Source organism: Schistocerca gregaria, chromosome 6 (assembly GCF_023897955.1).
Source record: "Schistocerca gregaria isolate iqSchGreg1 chromosome 6, iqSchGreg1.2, whole genome shotgun sequence".
Taxonomy (NCBI): Eukaryota; Metazoa; Arthropoda; class Insecta; order Orthoptera; family Acrididae; genus Schistocerca; species Schistocerca gregaria.
Window position 1 is genome coordinate 367,143,609 of NC_064925.1, and position 19,307 is coordinate 367,162,915.

The following is a 19,307-nucleotide window of genomic DNA, read 5'->3' on the forward strand; positions in this document are numbered from 1 at the left end:
CTACATCTACAACTACACACATACTCCGCAATCCAACATACGGTGCGTGGCGAAGGGTACCTCGTACCACAACTAGCATCTTCTCTCCCTGTTCCACTCCCAAAAAGAACGAAGGAAAACTGACTGCCTGTATGCCTCTATACGATCCCTTATCTCTCTTATCTTTGTGGTCTTTCCGCGAAATGTAAGTTGGTGGCAGTAAAATTGTACTTCAGGCAGCCTCAAATGCTGGTTCTCTAAATTTCCTCAGTAGCGATTCACGAAAAGAACGCCTCCTTTCCTCTAGAGGCTCCCACCCGAGTCCCTGAAGCATTTTCGTAACATTCGCGTCATGATCGAACCTACCAGTAACAAATCTAGCAGCCCGTCTCTGAATTGCTTCTATGTCCTCCCTCAATCCGAGCTGATAGGAATCCCAAACGCTCTAGCAATACTCAAGAATAGGTGGTATTAGTGTTTTATAAGCGGTGTCCTTTAGAGAAGAATCATATCTTCCTAAAATTCTACCAATGAACAGAAGACGACTATCCGCCTTCCCCACAACTGCAATTACACTCCTGGAAATTGAAATAAGAACACCGTGAATTCATTGTCCCAGGAAGGGGAAACGTTATTGACACATTCCTGGGGTCAGATACATCACATGATCACACTGACAGAACCACAGGCACATAGACACAGGCAACAGAGCATGCACAATGTCGGAACTAGTACAGTGTATATCCACCTTTCGCAGCAATGCAGGCTGCTATTCTCCCATGTAGACGATCGTAGAGATGCTGGATGTAGTCCTGTGGAACGGCTTGCCATGCCATTTCCACCTGGCGCCTCAGTTGGACCAGCGTTCGTGCTGGACGTGCAGACCGCGTGAGACGACGCTTCATCCAGTCCCAAACATGCTCAATGGGGGACCGATCCGGAGATCTTGCTGGCCAGGGTAGTTGACTTACACCTTCTAGAGCACGTTGGGTGGCACGGGATACATGCGGACGTGCATTGTCCTGTTGGAACAGCAAGTTCCCTTGCCGGTCTAGGAATGGTAGAACGATGGGTTCGATGACCGTTTGGATGTACCGTGCACTATTCAGTGTCCTCTCGACGATCACCAGAGGTGTACGGCCAGTGTAGGGGATCGCTCCCCACACCATGATGCCGGGTGTTGGCCCTGTGTGCCTCGGTCGTATGCAGTCCTGATTGTGGCGCTCACCTGCACGGCGCCAAACACGCATACGACCATCATTGGCACCAAGCAGAAGCGACTCTCATCACTGAAGACGACACGTCTCCATTCGTCCCTCCATTCACGCCTGTCGCGACACCACTGGAGGCGGGCTGCACGATGTTGGGGCGTGAGCGGAAGACGGCCAAACGGTGTGCGGTACCGTAGCCCAGCTTCATGGAGACGGTTGCGAATGGTCCTCGCCGATACCCCAGGAGCAACAGTGTCCCTAATTTGCTGGGAAGTGTCGATGCGGTCCCCTAAGGTATTGCGTAGGATCCTACGGTCTTGGCGTGCATCCGTGCGTCGCTGCGGTCCGGTCCCAGGTCGTCGGGTACGTGCACCTTCCGCCGACCACTGGCGATAACATCGATGTACTGTGGAGATCTCACGCCCCCCGTGTTGAGCAATTCGGCGGTACGTCCACCCGGCCTCCCGCATGCCCACTATACGCCCTCCCTCAAAGTCCGTCAACTGCACATACGGTTCACGTCCACGCTGTCGCGGCATGCTACCAGTGTTAAAGACTGCGATGGAGCTCCGTATGCCACGGCAAACTGGCTGACACTGACGGCGGCGGTGCACAAATGCTGCGCAGCTAGCGCCATTCGACGGCCAACACCGCGGTTCGTGCTGTGTCCGCTGTGCCGTGCGTGTGATCATTGCTTGTACAGCCCTCTCGCAGTGTCCGGAGCAAGTATGGTGGGTCTGACACACCGGTGTCAATGTGTTCTTTTTTCCATTTCCAGGAGTGTACATGCTTGTCCCACCTCATATCGCTATGTAATGTTACGCCCAAATTTTAATCGACGTGACTGTGTCAAGCGCTATACTACTAGAGTATTCAAACATTACATGATTCTTTTTCCTATTCATCTGCATTAATTTACACTTATCTATATTCAGAGTTAGCTGCCATTCTTCACATCAATCACAAATCCTGTCCAAGTCATCTTGTATCCTGCTACAGTCACTCAACGACGAAACCTTTCCGTACACCACAGCATCATCAGCAATCAGCTGCACATTGCTATCCACCCTATCCTAAAGTTCATTTATGTAGATAGAAAACAACAGCGGACCTACCACACTTCCCTGGGGCACTCCAGATAATACCCTCACCTGCGATGAATACTCACCATCGAGGACAACGTACTCGGTTCTATTACTGAAGAAGTCTTTGAACCACTCACATATTTGGAACCAAACGCTTTCCGTAAGTCAAGGAATTTTCAGCCAGGTGTCCGGATACTTTTGATCATGGAGATTTGCTTCTGTACAAGCATTCAAGATTTACTTGTAACGGTGTAAGGACTCAGATACGGTTCGCTGTTTTTATGAGGACGACTGTGACTGACCTACGTGGTACTGGCTGATGGAGATGACCTCTGCCTGCTGCGGGTCCAGCGCCCTGAAGACGGCCACGACGTGGCAGCGGTCCCAGAGCAGGCGCGGCTGCAGGTGCTCACTGGGCAGCGACTCGCGGTACTCCACCAGGTGCTCCATCAGCTCCACCAGGAACTCACGTGGGTACACTGTGGGCAGCCACAGGAGACCGCGTCAGGAGCTATCCTCCAGCGGCCGTACCTAGCGTACCACGACCAACGTACAACGTTCACACACTGGTGCCAAAGTGTCGCGTTAAACTTGATCCTGACAAAATCCAAGCTATACTATACTGAGAAACAGCCCTTACACTGAGGTGACAAAAGTCGTGGGATAGCAACATGCACATATGCAGATGCTGGTAATATCGCATACGCAAAGTACACTACTGGCCATTAAAATTGCTACACCACGAAGATGACGTGCTACAGACGCGAAATTTAACCGACACGAAGAGACACTGTGTTATGCAAATGATTAGCTTTTCAGAGCATTCACACATGAGGAAAGTTTGCAACCGACTTCTCATACACAAACAGCAGTTGACCGCCGTTGCTGGTGAAACGTTGTGATGCCTCGTGTAAGGAGGAGAAATGCCTTCCATCACGCTTCCGACTTTGATAAAGGTCGGATTGTAGCCTATCAAGATTGCGGTTTATCGTATCGCGACACTGCTGCTCGCGTCGGTCGAGATCCAATGACTGTTAGCAGAATATGGAATCGGTGGGTTCAGGAGGGTAATACGGAACGCAGTGTTGGATCCCAACGGCCTCGTATCACTAGCAGCCGAGATGACAGGCATCTTATCCGCATGGCTGTAACGGATCGTGGAGCCACGACTCGATCCCTGAGTCAACAGATGCGGACGTTTGCGAGACAACAACCATCTGCACGAACAGTTCGACGACGTTTGCAGCATAATGGACTATCAGCTCGGAGACCATGGCTGCGGTAACCCTTGACGCTGCAAGAGCTCCAGCTATGGTGCACTCAACGACGAACCTGAGTGCACGAATGGCAAAACGTCACTTCTTCGGATGAATCCAGGTTCTGTTTACAGCATGATGATGGTCGCATGTGTGTTTGGCGAGATCGCGGTGAACGCACATTGGAAGTGTGTATTCGTCATCTCCATACTGGCGTATCATCCGGCGTGATGGTATGGGGTGCCATTGGTTACAAGTCTCGGTCACCTCTTGTTCGCACTGACGGCACTTTGAACAGTGGACGTTACATTTCAGATGAGTTACGACCCGTGGCTCTACCCTTCATTCGACCCCTGCCGAACCCTACATTTCAGCGGGATAACGCACAACCGCATGTTGCAGGTCCTGTACGGGTCTTTCTGGATACAGAAAATGTTCGACTGCTGCCGTGGCCAGCGCATTCTCCAAATCTCTCACCAACTGAAAACGTCTGGTCAATGGTGGCCTAGCAACTGGCTCGCCACAATACGCCAGTCACTGCTCTTGATGAACTGTGGTATCGTGTTGAAGCTGCATGGGCAGCTGTACCTGTACACGCCAGCCAAGCTCTGTTTGACTGAATGCCCAGCAGTATGAAGGTCGTTATTGCGGCCAGAGGTGGTTGTTGCGGGTACTGATTTCTCAGGATGTATGCACCCAAACTGCGTGAAAATGTAATCACATGTCAGTTCTAGTATAATATATTTGCCCAATGAATACCCGTTTATTATCGGCATTTCTTCTTGGTGTAGTGATTTTAATGGCCAGTAGTGTATAATGTGGCACTGCATTGGTGAAGCTGTCATTTTTTTTCAGATGATTCGAATGAAAATGTTTCCGACTTGATTATACCGCACGTCAGGAATCAACAGACTCTGAACTCCGTATCGTAGTTGGAGCTAGACGCATGGGATTTTCAGTTTCGGAAATCGTTAGGGAAGTCAATATTCCGAGATCTACAGTCTCAAGAGTGTGCCGAGAATGCCAAAGGGATTACCCATCATCACACACAACGCAGTGGCCGACGGCCTTCACATAACGACCGAGAGCAGGGGCCTTTGCGTAGAGTCGTCAGTGCTAATAGATAAGCATCAGTGTGTGGAAAAAGAGCAGAAATTAATGTGGGACGTACGACGAAAGCAACCGTTAGGACAGCGCGACGAAACATGATCGATAATGGGCTTTGGGATCAGACGACCCACGTGAGTGTCTTTGCTAACAGCACATCATCCAGGCTCGTGACCATATCGGTTGGAGCCTAGACTATTGGAAAACTGTGACCTGATCAGGTGATTCCAGATTTCAGATGGTTTGGTTCCACTGCGGTGCAGACCCCTCGAAGCCATGGACCCATGTTGTCAACAAGGCACGGTGCAGCTTGATGGTGGCTCTATAATGATGTGGACTGTGTTTATAAGAAAGGAAGTGGGTTCTCTGGTCCCATTGAACTATCATTGACAGGAAATGGCTGTGTTCGCCCACTTGAAGACCATTTACATGTATTTACGGACTTCATTTTTATGGACAACAATGCACCTTCTCACAGGGCCTAGGGGTTTGTGATTGGTTCGAAGAACATTCCAGACAATTTGAGCGGATGATTTGGCCATCCTTATCACCTGGGACTACTCTCACTGAACATTTAAGGGGCATAGTCAAGAGATAGTGCACCAGGGTCACTTTCGCAGTTAAGGACTGATACAGAGGAAGCATGGTTCAGTATATCTGAAGTGGAATTCCAACGTCTTGTTGACACCATGGCACGTCGAAGTGTTGCATTACGCTGAGCAGGTTCAAAATCAAACGGCTCTGAGCACTATAGGACCTAATTGCTGTGGTCATCAGTCCCCTAGAACTTAGAACTACTTAAACCTAACTAACCTAAGGACATCACACACATCCACAGCCGAGGCAGGATTCGAACCTGCCAACGTAGTGGTCGCAGGGTTCCAGACTTTAGCGCCTAGATCCGCTCGGCCACTCCGGCCGGCCGCTGAGCAAGAGGCGGTCCGATCGATATTAGGAGGTATCCCACGACTTTTGTTACTTCATTTTAGTTTTCGTTAAGTTATAATGTAGGATTGACATATGAAATGCAATGAGTGTATAGCATCGTTTTCGGGGATGTTCGGCCCCCAAGTGCATTCGGCGCCACACTGGACGACTTGCGCGCCGGTGCTGAGGATGAAATGACGATGAGGACGACACGACACCCAGAAAATCTCCAACCCGGCCGGGAATCCAACCCGTGTCCTCTTATATGGGAGGCGAGTACGTTACCACCCAGCTAAACAGGCGGATAGGATTTGCATACGATTCACGATCTCTTCAATTTCTGTTAAGAAAATTATAATGTTTCCCTAGCTGATAATAATATTTTAGAAAATAAATCTTATACAGTTAAGTCGACATTTTTTATTTATCTGTCACACTTAGTTTCGAGATTACAGCTCACAATTAGATACTTATCATCTTAACAGTTGCAAACAGACCATAAAATATGGAGATGAAGGTTGGCCATACGAAATTCTCTAGAGAATGATTTAGATTTTTGTTTCAATAACAGTTAACTGCCCATAAGACGTGAACAGGAGTCCCTGAATTTTTGTTACGCAAAGGAAAGAAGGAAGGCTACGATTTATCTTCCTACCAACAAGAAGGTCATTGGAGCTATTTGGAAAGGCCAGAAAAAGGAAGTCGGCCGTGTGCTTAAAATAAAAAATAGGTTTAAAAAATATTATATTCACATTAAGAGAGTCAGAGAAGCCACGGAGAATGATGATACCACTCAGCCATCTCGTTCGCTAAAACGATCAGTTTCGGTGTACGCATAAAATAGCGATACCCTAGGCATACCGAACAATAAAAATTGCCACGCAGAAGGTATGAAGCTAATACTGTGTAATGCTGAACTTAGCGTCCACAATGGTCTCATTTCAGCTAGGAATAGAACCTAAGAATTTCTTCGGGTTTTAGATATCCAACTGAAGCCACTAATTGCTGGTTAGATCCCAGAGAGTTGCCAATATGGGGAATGATGACTGTTATATTTCCAAATAGCCCCTGACAGTTTCGGTAAGATTAGAAAACGGTGATATAGTCTATGTGCAGCTGCTTGGCTGACTGCTCGTAGAAGCTGAAGCGGGTGCGTGCAATGCTGTGAACACAGCTACCGTCATCTTGGAAAACGGGAGCTCCCACAGCGTACTGATCATGAAGCTGCGCTTAAAGGACACTACATGGCCAGCGAGAATGTCGCAGTGAACATCCTGTTTCGCGTTCATTGTAACCTGAATCAATGAGTCCAAACCATGGTAGGGAAAGAATCCCCAGCATATAACAGAACCAACTCCAGTTGAAGTATACCATCCACATATTGCGTGATAAACGACGGGTTGGAGCGTCGATACACTAAAGGCGTTGCATAATTTGAAAAGGTACAAATCTACAATCCTGAAGTCAACTCCTGTTTAGTTTCTCATTTGTATCGGTAGCCCAGTGAAGGTGTGCGGTTTGATGTGCCACTATGAACAATGGCCTTTTGTGAGGTGCTCAACACAAAATGTCCATTGCTTGCGACTTGCTTGGATACTAGTCTGAGATGAATCTGCATTCAGTGACAGCAGAAATTCCTTGTCGGGCTCGGAACCGATTGTCATTGGCCAATTGGTGACAGTCGGCTCCAGACCTGGCCAATAAGAATCTCGCTAACGGCCACCTTTATTATATCATGTTACACTGCTGCGAATGGTACACCAGCCCCTGTAAACACGTTGGACACACCGTGTTGAGACACCAACAAATCGGGCAACTTCGTTGAAGGTGTGGTCGTGGGCACGCCCAACCAAGTCTTTTCTGTTAGTGTGTCACATCTTTACGTCGACCCACCTTACTACATTGATTCCTTACAACCAACGCACATAGACACTACTTCACCGCCGTTAATTACGTCATCTATGGACATTAGCATGACCAACTGGTGCCAATTTGCACCATATAGAACGATCCAAAGCGGCTTCCATTTCCATCAGTCTCCAAAAACGCCTTTATTTTTGTAAGAACTTGCAGCATTTGGAAAATAACAGTAATGATATTGTCTCAAAACAACAAGGCAGTTCTGGGAAGGAAGGCTGTACGGCTTCCCTCCTCCCGAAACCCCCAGTGGGCGATGGCACGAATTACCACCCAGTTCGTACTGCTCTGTTTGTCACTAAACTGAAGCATCAAGGACAGGAAATAGCTTTACGTCTCATCTGTAGACAGTACAGTGGGAAGGAAACGTCGTTAAATTTGTAGGTGGTGTGGAGTACATAGGTGCGGAGTTTAGTATAAGGAGTTGTTACCTCTGGCAGCAACATTGGCTCTAACACGGCTAAAACTGACCTTGCATGACACATATAACCACGCCATTCCTTGTTGATTTAATTCTGTATCAGATTTCGTCTATCGTAGTGCCTGGCAACTGGTGGTATGGCAGAACATACGCTGACGGTAGAATTATACCACTTGCATTTAAGGCCAGAGGTTAGTATACCGTACGGTAGTGACGTCAAAATGACGTGTCGCTTGATGCAGCAGACGCCATATTGATTTTGGTGTATTTTCTACTATAACTTGCAGGATGCCATTTCAAGGTAATGGCGCATTGAAGATTTATCACAAGCACATTATCCTTATAACTAAATATCAGTTAATGAAGCGTCAGTGATTAACTCTTCAAGAGATGCTATGATTGACGACACATAATACACAAATCGCATATCTTCAGCGTACTGTAATGGATTACAGAGTCAAGTAGGTTCTCGTCTTGCTGTATACTAATTTTTCGCCTTAGCGTTTCTAATACATTCTGGGACTACCTTATACATTAAATCCAAGTATGTTCTGCAATATTCGATGTTATTTACATGTAAGTGCGCGCTTTCTGACAAATAAGTTTCTTGAAATGATAATTAAATCAAGACTTGAAGCTGTCGACAGGCGTTGATATATATATACGGGAACAGTTGAAAATGTGTGCCCCGACCGGGACTCGAAACCGGGATCTCCTGCTTACGTAGCAGACGCTCTATCCATCCTTTTTTTTAAAATCTCATTTTGCTCTATATTGTTTGTTGAATTTGTTCGGGGCGGACGTCCGATGATACCTGTTGAAGTTTTTCGTTGATACGTTCACTCAGTTTTTTATTACAGAGGGTATCTAACCCTCTGACCGAACACGCTGAGCTACCGTTTTGGCGTCCATCTGAGCCACCGAGGGCACAGAGGACAGTGCGACTGCAGGGATTTATCCCTTGCACGCTCCCCGTGAAACCCACATTCCCAATTTAATGCCCACACACTACAATCGTAGCGCCTCTGCCCATTACACTCATTACTCACGGCAGACAATCTTAACGAGTCTCGTAAGAGTTTGGGCAATGCGTGTGCATTCAGCACAGAAGAAGAAGGTCAATGGCAGGTTAGCCTTAACTATACGAATATGGTATCTGTTCTTTGGGACACGTCCGAAAGAACAGATACCATCTTTATACAATAAGTTTCTTCGTTATGTCTGATTACATAACGAAAGTTAACAGAAATATTTAGCTGTTTATTTCCGTATATGTGCAGAGACCCATCGTTAGGAGTGTTCCGTGAGGTGTCTGTCGAGACAGACTTTTACTCTGACCAACATTTGAGTCTGATGTTAGTTCCGCCACAGTTCGCCGCCTGTCCTGTTTTACCAGTCTACCCAGCCTACGACGTCCGGCATCTGTAATGAGGGGTGGCCGCCCAATCCCACGACTTATGGATGTGGTTTCACCTTGGTTTCGCCAAGTGTTGAAGACTTTCACCACAGTAGTTCTCGAACTGCCGACACGTCATGGAGTTTCCGAAATGCTCGTGCCAAGTTTAAGGGCCATCAGTCAGATAGATCGCGTGCCTTCCCCATTCCATACATGGACAGCACACTCACTGATACTACATTCGTCGTGCGTGTGTCTGACTAGCAGTCATTCCTCACCAGTTTACGCTGCTATCGCCAGGACGGGTTTATATCGACAGTAGGTAAGTGGTCACAATGTTATGGCTGATCAGTGTTTAGAATGCAGATGAGGTTACTGTTGCGCACTTTTTGTGTGGTTGCGTCGAAAAGCTGATCATTTGGGTATCCAAGCATTTCTCGCCAATTTATTGAATTCTGCGTTGATGGTACTGCAATTTTAATGGCCATCAGTATATTACAGCTAAGATCGTGAGACTAGGAAGGGATTACAAGTGTAACGACTTTGTCAACTTCACTGCTGCTGTTTGGTCCAATGTTGGTGATTGCCTCTTTTTGTGTTTTAAATAAATCGAGTGCAGAATGCATACAGACAACCTGTCTACCACAGTACAGTACAAAAGCGCTACATCTTACCAGGTTTTTTGACGAGTGTCTGCATGAGGAGGTAGCGCAGCAGTTCCCAGATGTGCTTCCGTCTCAAGTAGGTCCGCAAATCCTCGCTCGCTGCATCCAGGCTCTGGAAACAGAGAGATATGCCACCCGCATCAATACCATTCCACAACAGTCTGAAATTTCCAAGCGACTATTGACAAAACTAATTCTACAGTTGCATATTTTCACCATATTACCCATTTTACTCCACATTCTGGAAATGATATGTTCTGGAGTTTCATAGGCGTATTTGATACGGTACCAGATATGTATCAGAGGTTTGGATCACACACTGTATTAATCAATATCTGAGGTAACTGTATTCGAACATGTTTTTACATCAAGAACTACGTGCAATGTTCTTCCAATTAATGACAACGGTTTTTCACCAAAAATCCATTTATAAATGCGTTTTGGCGAAAAACAAGAAGAGAAACGGCGGCCGTTAGTTAGGACATTCCATATGATTCTTGACACATACACATGTTGGAATACAGCTGCCTAAGCTATAGATTAATATACACACAACAAAAAAGTTTTCCATCACCCCGGATCCGAGAACTACTGAAGATGACTGTGGATATTGTATCATAGACACAGTCCTTTTGAACGTTAAGAGATGTCACTAAAGCCACCCAAAGATGTAAACAACCATGCATGAGCAGCGCCTATTAAACGGAGGGGGTCCGACAGCCGATAAGTTCCAGTCATTCCACCAGGAAGGAGGTACACGGTTCGTTTTGTCTGTAGTTCAACCATGCCTAGACGGCCAATACTGCGGTTAGATCGCGTCCGCATTATTATTCTGTGCCAGGAAGCGCTCTCAGCATGGTAAATGTCCAGGCGTCTCAGAGGGAGCCAAAGCGATGTTGTTCGCACACGGAGAAGATACAGAGAGACTGGAACTGTCGATGACATGCTCCGTTCAGGTTATCCAAGGGCTACTACTGCAGTGGTTGACCGCTACCTACGGATTATGGCTCGGAGGAACCCTGACAGCAACGCCACCATGTTGAATAATGCAGCCACAGGGCGTCGTGTTATGACTGTGTGCAGTTGGTTGCATGATGCGCAACTTCACTCCCGACGTCCATGGCGAGGTCCATCTTCGCAACCAGGACACCTTGCAGCCCGGTACAGATGAGCCCAACAATATGCAGAATGGACCGCGCAGGACTGGTATCACATTCCCTTCACCAATGAGTGTCGCATATGCCTTCATCCAGACAATCGTCAGAGACTTGTTTGGAGGCAACCTGGTCAGACTGAACGCCTTAGACACACTGTTCAGCGTGTGCAGCAAGGTGGAGGTTCCCTGCTGTTTTGGGGGCCGAGTACGCCACTGGTGGTCATGGAAAGCAACGTAACGGCTGTACGATACGTGAATGCCATCCTCCGACCGATAGTGCAACCATACCGGCAGCATATTGGCGAGACATTCGTTTTCATGGACGACATTCGCCACCCCATCGTGCACATCTTATGAATGACTTCCTTCAGGATAACGACATCGCTCGACTAGAGTGGAGAGCATGTTCTCCCGACATGAACCCTATCGAATATGCCTGGGATGTATTGAAAAGGGCTGTTTATGGACGATGTGACCCACCAACCACTCTGAGGAATCTACGCCGAATCGCCGTTGAGGAGTGGGTCAATTTGGACCAACAGTGCCTTGATGAACTTGTGGATAGTATGCCACGACGAATAAAGGCAAGCATCAATGCAAGAGGACGTACTACTGGGTATTAAAGGTACCGGTGTGTACAGAAATCTGGACCACCACCTCTGATGGTCTCGCTGTGTGGTGGTACAACATGCAATGTGTGATTTTCAGGAGCCATAAAAAGGACGGAAATGATGTTTATGTTGATCTCTATTCCAATTTTCTGTACAGGTTCCGGAACTCTCGAAACCGAAGTGATGCAAAACTTTTTTTGAAGTGTGTGTATATTATCCCACAGCTTAGTGAAGCAATCAAATACCTCACATTCCAAAGCATATTTCTACCATAGTTTCGTATTAAAATGTGCTGTTGAATAGAGGACCAACGGCCTTACAGCAGTGGTAATACCGGTTCATGTCAGATCACTGAAGTAAAGTGTTGTCTCGCTTGGCTAGCTCTTGGATGGGTGACCGTCCTCTTCTGCCGAGCGCTGTTGACAAGTGGGGCGCACTCAGGCTTTGTCATGCCAGTTGAGGAGCTGCTTGGCTGAGAAGTAGCGGCTCCAGTCACACAAATTGACACGAGCGAGGAGGGCGGTGTGCTGACCACATGCCCCTCCGTATCTGCATTCAGTTACGCATATCGTCTCAGGATGACACAGCGCTCGGTCGGTACCATCGGGCCTTTCGACGCTTATGCGGAAGGAGTTTAGTTTAGCTGAGTAGAGGAATAAAATTCTTCGATATAATGGGAGGTCTTTTTTACCTTTCTTGTACTTCCTTTACATACATGTGAAAGTTAATAATGTAAAGTAAAAATATGCACGTACTGGATACTTTTTAGTTGAGCGGTATGTAAATGAACGAATAGAATCTGAAAATAATGTCAACGAAACAAAAATTACGTTATTCTGTAACCTTTACCAATGAGTGTCGCATATGCCTTCAACCAAATTCGTTCCCATATCCTGTTTATGCTTCTTTATTGGTTTATGGTGAAACTTATATTCCCCCAAAAAATCTATCGATATGACCTCGTGGCACGTTAAGGACATTATTTACTTACTCATTTAATCTTAGCAATGGTCAATAGTCATTTGATTTTGGATCTGTCATTAAAAGTTTCCAGTTGATGTTGTTTCATATTGTTGCAATTTTTCGCAAGTTAGTAAATGATGCCACTTCACCAACGGGCTTCCTTATTACAGATTCTACATGGGCGATGGATACCCAGCAGTTCCATAGTAGTACTCAGAAAGGCAATCGCAATCTGCAGTTTGTGATGCTCTGTTTCGTTTCATGGATAGGGTGGAATAACTTTTCTGTTGTTACAGCATTTTCCACTTTTTATTTTCTCTCTGTATTGAAAGAAAGTCACGAAGTAATATTTCAGTGGATATTACCTCATGTTGAAATTTATGTTAATTATCTGGCAGACGTTTTAACAAAGCTAGGTATCTCACTACAACGACGAAAAGTATACAACACTGTCAGAGCGCGCTACAAAAACACTAATAAATGACAATTTCGGGAAATATCGTATAGAATATCTTACACTGTAGACTGAAAGTAAAAGTAAACAAAAATGTGAAAATTACAGATCAATAACAGTAATGTTCGTTGGTTGAAAGATCGTAAAACTGAACGTCACAATGTTTCATTTCGCCGCCAATTCTACAGGATTTTGCGGCTGTGCAGTTGCAGCCACTGCAACGTCAAGATGGTGAATGACTAAGAGTACTGAAATGAAGTGATTCTTCAATACTGAATTTTGGAGGAAGTTTCCAGAAGATAATTATCCCTTAACAAAAGTATGTGACAAAAAACTGATCTCAACTTTTAGAACAACTGTGTGTGTGTGTGTGTGTGTGTGTGTGTGTGTGTGTGTGTGTAAGAGTAAGTCACTTGCTCAGCACTCAAGTTTATTAAAGCTAGAAATCTATGTGAACTAACCAATGAACATTTTAGTGAAGTTGTGCAAACTGCGCTCACTAGTTATCAACCAGATTTTAAACAGCTTGTAGCAAAAATTAACACCTGAAAAAGCTCGTCACAAAAGTAACTTTACATTCTTTGTTGGCTTTCCTGTTCTTAGGTCTCTCTTCCGCAGTCGCAGTTTTTCAAGTAATACGGGATACATATCGTCTTTCGCTACTGTAATAAAAATCTTATTTAGACCAGATGCTTTTCGGCTGATTTTAAAGCATCTTCAGGGGATACTGTAAAAACCACCGCTGAATGCTTCAAAATAAAGCGAAAGTTTATAGTCTAAGCAAGACTGTTATTGCAGTCGCAAAACGACTGTTGCGTGATGAAATGTTGTTCAGTGATGTTACTTTCAAAATAAAAATAAAAAAATGTTTCTGCGCTAAATCAGTCAAAATACTAGTCTCTAACCATGCGCCGTTCTTCTTATCAGTCTCATAGGTTTGCAGCTCGTATAGCTAACGTCAGTGGTCACGCTTGATCTACAGGGTGTTACAAAAAGGCACGGCCAAACTTTCAGGAAACATTCCTCACACACAAAGAAAGAAAATATGTTACGTGGACATGTGTCCGGAAACGCTTACTTTCCATGTTAGAGCTCATTTTATTACTTCTCTTCAAATCACATTAATCATGGAATGGAAACACACAGCAACAGAACGTACCAGCGTGACTTCAAACACTTTGTTACATGAAATGTTCAAAATGTCCTCCGTTAGCGAGGATACATGCATCCACCCTCCGTCGCATGGAGTCCCTGATGCGCTGATGCAGCCCTGGAGAATGGCGTATTGTATCACAGCCGTCCACAATACGAGCACGAAGAGTCTCTACATTTGGTACCGGGGTTGCGTAGACAAGAGCTTTCAAATGCCCCCGTAAATGAAAGTCAAGAGAATTGAGGTGAGGAGAGCGTGGAGGCCATGGAATTGGTCCGCCTCTATCAATCCATCGGTCACCGAATTGAGAAGCGTACGAATACTTCCGACTGAAATGTGCAGGAGCTCCATCGTGCGTGAACCACATGTTGTGTCGTACTTGTAAAGGCACATGTTCTAGCAGCACAGGTAGAGTATCCCGTATGAAATCATGATAACGTGCTCCATTGAGCGTAGGTGGAAGAAACTAAAATGAGCTCTAACATGGAAATTAAGCGTTTCCGGACACATGTCCACAAAACATCTTTTCTTTATGTTGGCCGTACCTTTTTGTAACACCCTGTATAGAGACTTATTGCGGGGATCATAAAATATTGGTATAGCTCATGTGTGTCCTGGAAGTTGAAAACGGGATATTTGCTGGACACAGAAGGCAGCTCTTAAATACCCATTGGATGAATGTAGAGAAAACGTGTTCTGGACGGACTGTGGGACTCCCTCTGTACGTATACAAGGCGCTGAGGTTGTCGCCGTGATCCTTGACTCGATACTGTTTTACGCTTTCGTCTACTTAACAAAATACGGACTTACCAAGTATCGGACCAGGTTAGTGATTGAATACAAGATTTTCTTGGAGACAGATCTCTAGACATCTTTCTTAACGGAGCAAAATCGATAGATGCTAAGCCAACTTCACACGGGAGCCCCAAGCGACTGTTATTAAGCCGCTACTGCTGACAATTTATATGAATGACGTAAAAGATAACATTGGAGGCTATTGCCTGTAGAAAGGTTGCAACGCCAGAAGACCTTAGTGAAATGCCCTAGATCGGTAAAGTTTTACAGAAACTCGAAATTTTGAGCGAACTTCAATGCGAGATGCTTTCAGTAGTTTCAACAAAGAAATTCTGTCTAGAGATCTGGCAGAAAACCCATAGAGACCCTGGCCATATGTGAAGTACACCAGCGGCAAGATGCAATCAATAACTTCATTTCGCTATAACAATGACGATGTCACGGATGACAATGCTACTACAGGAGAGTCACTTAACACATTTTTCCGCAATCACTTAAAGGCAAGGCCTCTGGTGCAGACTGAATACCAGCCAGGTGCCTTTCACGGTATGCTGATGCAATAACTCCACACTTAAAAAGCATATACAAGCACGAGCTCGTCGAAAGACCGGTACTTAAAGACTGGAACGTTGCACAGGTGACACCAGGAAATAGGAATAATCCGCTCAATTACAGACCCGTATTCCTAATGTCGATTTGCAGTACGATCCTGGAACATACACTGTGTACAAACATTATGAATTACCTCGAAGAAAACGATTTATTGAGTCAGCGTGGATTCAGAAAATATCATTCTTGTGAAACAAAACTCTCTTTTTATTCTCGCTAAGTAATGATTGATATCGACAGCGGATGTCAATCTGATTTCATATTTTTAGATGTACAGAAGGCTTCTGACACTGTTACTCACAAGCGACCTGTAATCAAGTTGCGTGCTTGTGGAGTACCGTCTTAGTTATGCGACTGGATTCGTGAGATCGTGTCTGGAATTTCACAATTCGTAGTAATTGTTGGATTGTCATCGAGTAAAACAGAAGTAATATCTGTCGTTTCCTAAAGAAGTTTTATAGGTCTTCTGCTGTTCCTGATCTATATGAACGATTTAGGAGACAATATAAGAAGCCCTCTTAGATTTATTACAGAGGATGCGGTCATTTACCGTACTGTAAGGTCATCAGGTGATCAAAATCAATTGCAAAATGATTTAGGCAGTGTAATTACTGCCATTGTAATATGGTATGACTGCGCAGTACGACACCCATTGCAGTCAACTTGAGACGAATACACGAAGAAAATACGAAAAAACTAATTCCTCCATATGAAGATTCTCATAATCAAGGAAGCCGCTCCAAAATACACATATAAGAAGTACAGAATTGAATGAAACACTTGCCGTGAGTTAAATGCCCTAAATTTGTACCATAGCGGAAAAATTCTAATTTACAAGCTAAGTTCGAAAGTATGGACAAGAAAAACTGTAAGACAAAGTTTGATTGTGGCAACAGATACTCATTTATTTCCACTTTTATGACACTATCATTATAAGTGTACTTTTCCTGCATAATTTGCAGCATAAAGGGAACGGTTTGATTCCTTATCATTTGCGGTTCGTTCCTCCAACTGGGATTACAAAGTTCCCAAGGAAGAACTGTGAGCGGCTATTGTTTCTTTCAGCTAATACGGAACTTCGAGTAAGCAAAAGTATACGTCATCACTCTCCCCTAGTATTATTTTTAAGCGGCTGCTAGACCGCCAGTACAATTGCACGGTATTATTGTGCAGTATTACTGACATTCTTCCTACGTTGCTCAATAATATTGTGGTACGGAATGATGATGATAAGGACACTGCTGTTGTGATGATTGCTGTCCTTTGTTCCAAGTAGAAAAAAAGTGGATGGAAAATTGGGTCAAGGAGCGTCAAAGATCACGTACGGAAACTTATTGAGGAAATTGGAGTTGAAGGAGAAGAAATTTTTTTTTTGTGTTTTCATTGTCCATCATGTGATATAGTACTGGAAATGATTGTGGACGCACATAGGTGTCGAAATACATAGACGGTTGCTTTCCTCTCCCCACCTCCCCGTCTTGGAATCTGGATTGCGGTGTTTCTATCCAATTCAAAATTGTTATAAACATCTAGAAGTTATTTCCCGCGTATCCGCTAAACCTCTCGTTTAACCAAATGTAGCACTTCCGTCAGACAATACTGTGCCTATAGCAGCTGCTGTTTGTTATTTCAACTACGGTATAGAAGTAATGCACGCGTAACAAATACCGCGGGGATAAACATCATTTCTCTGGGATATGGTTTCTGTATCACCTATAAAATTTAGTTCTTGAGGTATGATACGTCTCAAAATTGACCAACTCATTTATATCAAAAACAGAAATTTAAGCCTTGCATCCCCCTCACAGCCCCCCCCCCCCCCCCCACACCCCCCACCCCCGGTTACACATCTGCAGACGCTCAATTCCCATACATAAAATGCAATATACGTAATTACACAAAGTCATCGTTTACCTCTTACGCTACAATACCTTGGAGACTTCAAATTTACAGTTACGTAATTAGGGAAAAGTGTCACGCAATAACACGTGCACTAAACCATTATTCGGGTATGTAATATACACACAGGCCTACACATAAATGCCTTTATACACTTTTATTCATAATTTTGCATTAATTATGTTTTTAAATGTCGTCCTTCGTGGCGCCGTGTTTTATGAGCAAAAAAGAATACCATTCATTCTTAACGTTTTTGTTCTTGTAGTCACTAGCCGTAACATCCCCCAACGCCAGCAGTTATTTATTTTATACATTTCGATGCACTCTAATCGTAACGCCCTTATGTATTGTATTGAACTCACTTTCAACACCATAACAACTAACAGTCAACACAATGATATCCACAACCTGTAGCACGCAAGACACTGTCAACGATATTGTCAATCCTGCCCACAGACCATACAATATTTTCGGGCAGCGCAAAATATTCAAAAGCTTTTGATGTCAATATTATTGCGCAACATCTCAATCTCGCGCCTAGACGTTCAATATTATTAAGCTTCAGGAAAAATCACGCAATATTATTGAACGCCTAGGGGGCACTTCAGGGCCTTCGCTCTATTAGCGACCACATTTCTTTTATGTCCATGTAAGTAATTAATTTTCTTACCTCTGGGTCCTTAATTAATGGATCAACCATTTTAGAGCACACTAAGTTAACAAATACCGCTATAAACGTCAATTTCACAGTTATACTATATGTTTCACGAAAAAAAAACGCGTTTGATATGTTTGCAAAGTAACGAATATTACTGGTGCATTATAAATGTAATAATGTTCTTTGCTGTTGACAAAAAACCTCCTTTATTCCTTGAAAGTTAACATCGAACACTTCCATGTCACAAATTTCCGGAGGACCAAAAATACTTTTTGCGACATTTTTCAATTCTAGAAGAGATTATGTTGCAGATCGTTCGTTTAATACTTATCTCCGTTAACTTGTGGAATTCATATTCAACAGCTTCTGGTATAGTACGCTTCCTCTTACGTTTTTCATACCGTATAGAGGAATTTTGCAACAATTTTATTGCTTAGTCAGTACTGGATATCAATTATGGGATTTATCCACTGTGGAAATGTGATGTTCACGACAAAGACTGGTTTGATGTGTCTTTCCACGCTAATACGTCCTGTGCACGTCTCTTTACACGTACGTAACTATTACTGACTATGTTTATTTGAATCTGCTTTCTGCAAACTCTCAGGTTTTCTCGGCGTGATAGGATAATGATGTACCTTCAGGTTTTCAGAAGACTTGTTTATTTCACTTGTTCACGGAAAAATGGAATCAACAACTCGGATGAACACTTGAAGAGCACATCATTCATCTCCTTATTTCAATGAGGCTTTCCCTCTACATTTTTTTCCCGATACTGTCTCGTGGCTATTTTTTCGGTCCCCACTCCTGTTCCTGGTGAAATCTCGATGTGTTTTGCGTTGAACTTTCAGAAGTTCAAGAGCCGGATCCCAGGCCGTGCTGAGCTGGTAACCAGTGCCACGGTTGATGAGGCTCTCCGTGATCTTAATCTCGATAGACTCTTTTATGACACTGTCCGAATATGTAGGGGTCTGTGTGACAATCTTGGTGTCACTGTAGTTCATGGAGTGACCGAGCCCTAGACACTGATTTGGTTGCCTGTCTG

At 44.5% G+C, this 19,307-nt stretch overlaps 1 protein-coding gene across 1 annotated transcript in view; it reads right to left on the reverse strand.

Moving 5' to 3' along the window:
- LOC126278574 (uncharacterized) overlaps window positions 1-18,437 on the reverse strand; it is a 39,197-nt gene extending 20,760 nt beyond the window's left edge. Inside the window, exons 1-3 of the mRNA XM_049978780.1 lie at window positions 18,275-18,437; window positions 9,974-10,076; window positions 2,578-2,754 (exon numbers count right to left, since the gene is read on the reverse strand). Coding sequence (XP_049834737.1) covers window positions 2,578-2,754; window positions 9,974-10,076; window positions 18,275-18,304 — 310 coding nt within the window. The 5' untranslated portion in view covers window positions 18,305-18,437. The remainder of the gene's footprint in view (window positions 1-2,577; window positions 2,755-9,973; window positions 10,077-18,274) is intronic.
- Between the last annotated feature and the right edge of the window lie 870 nt (window positions 18,438-19,307).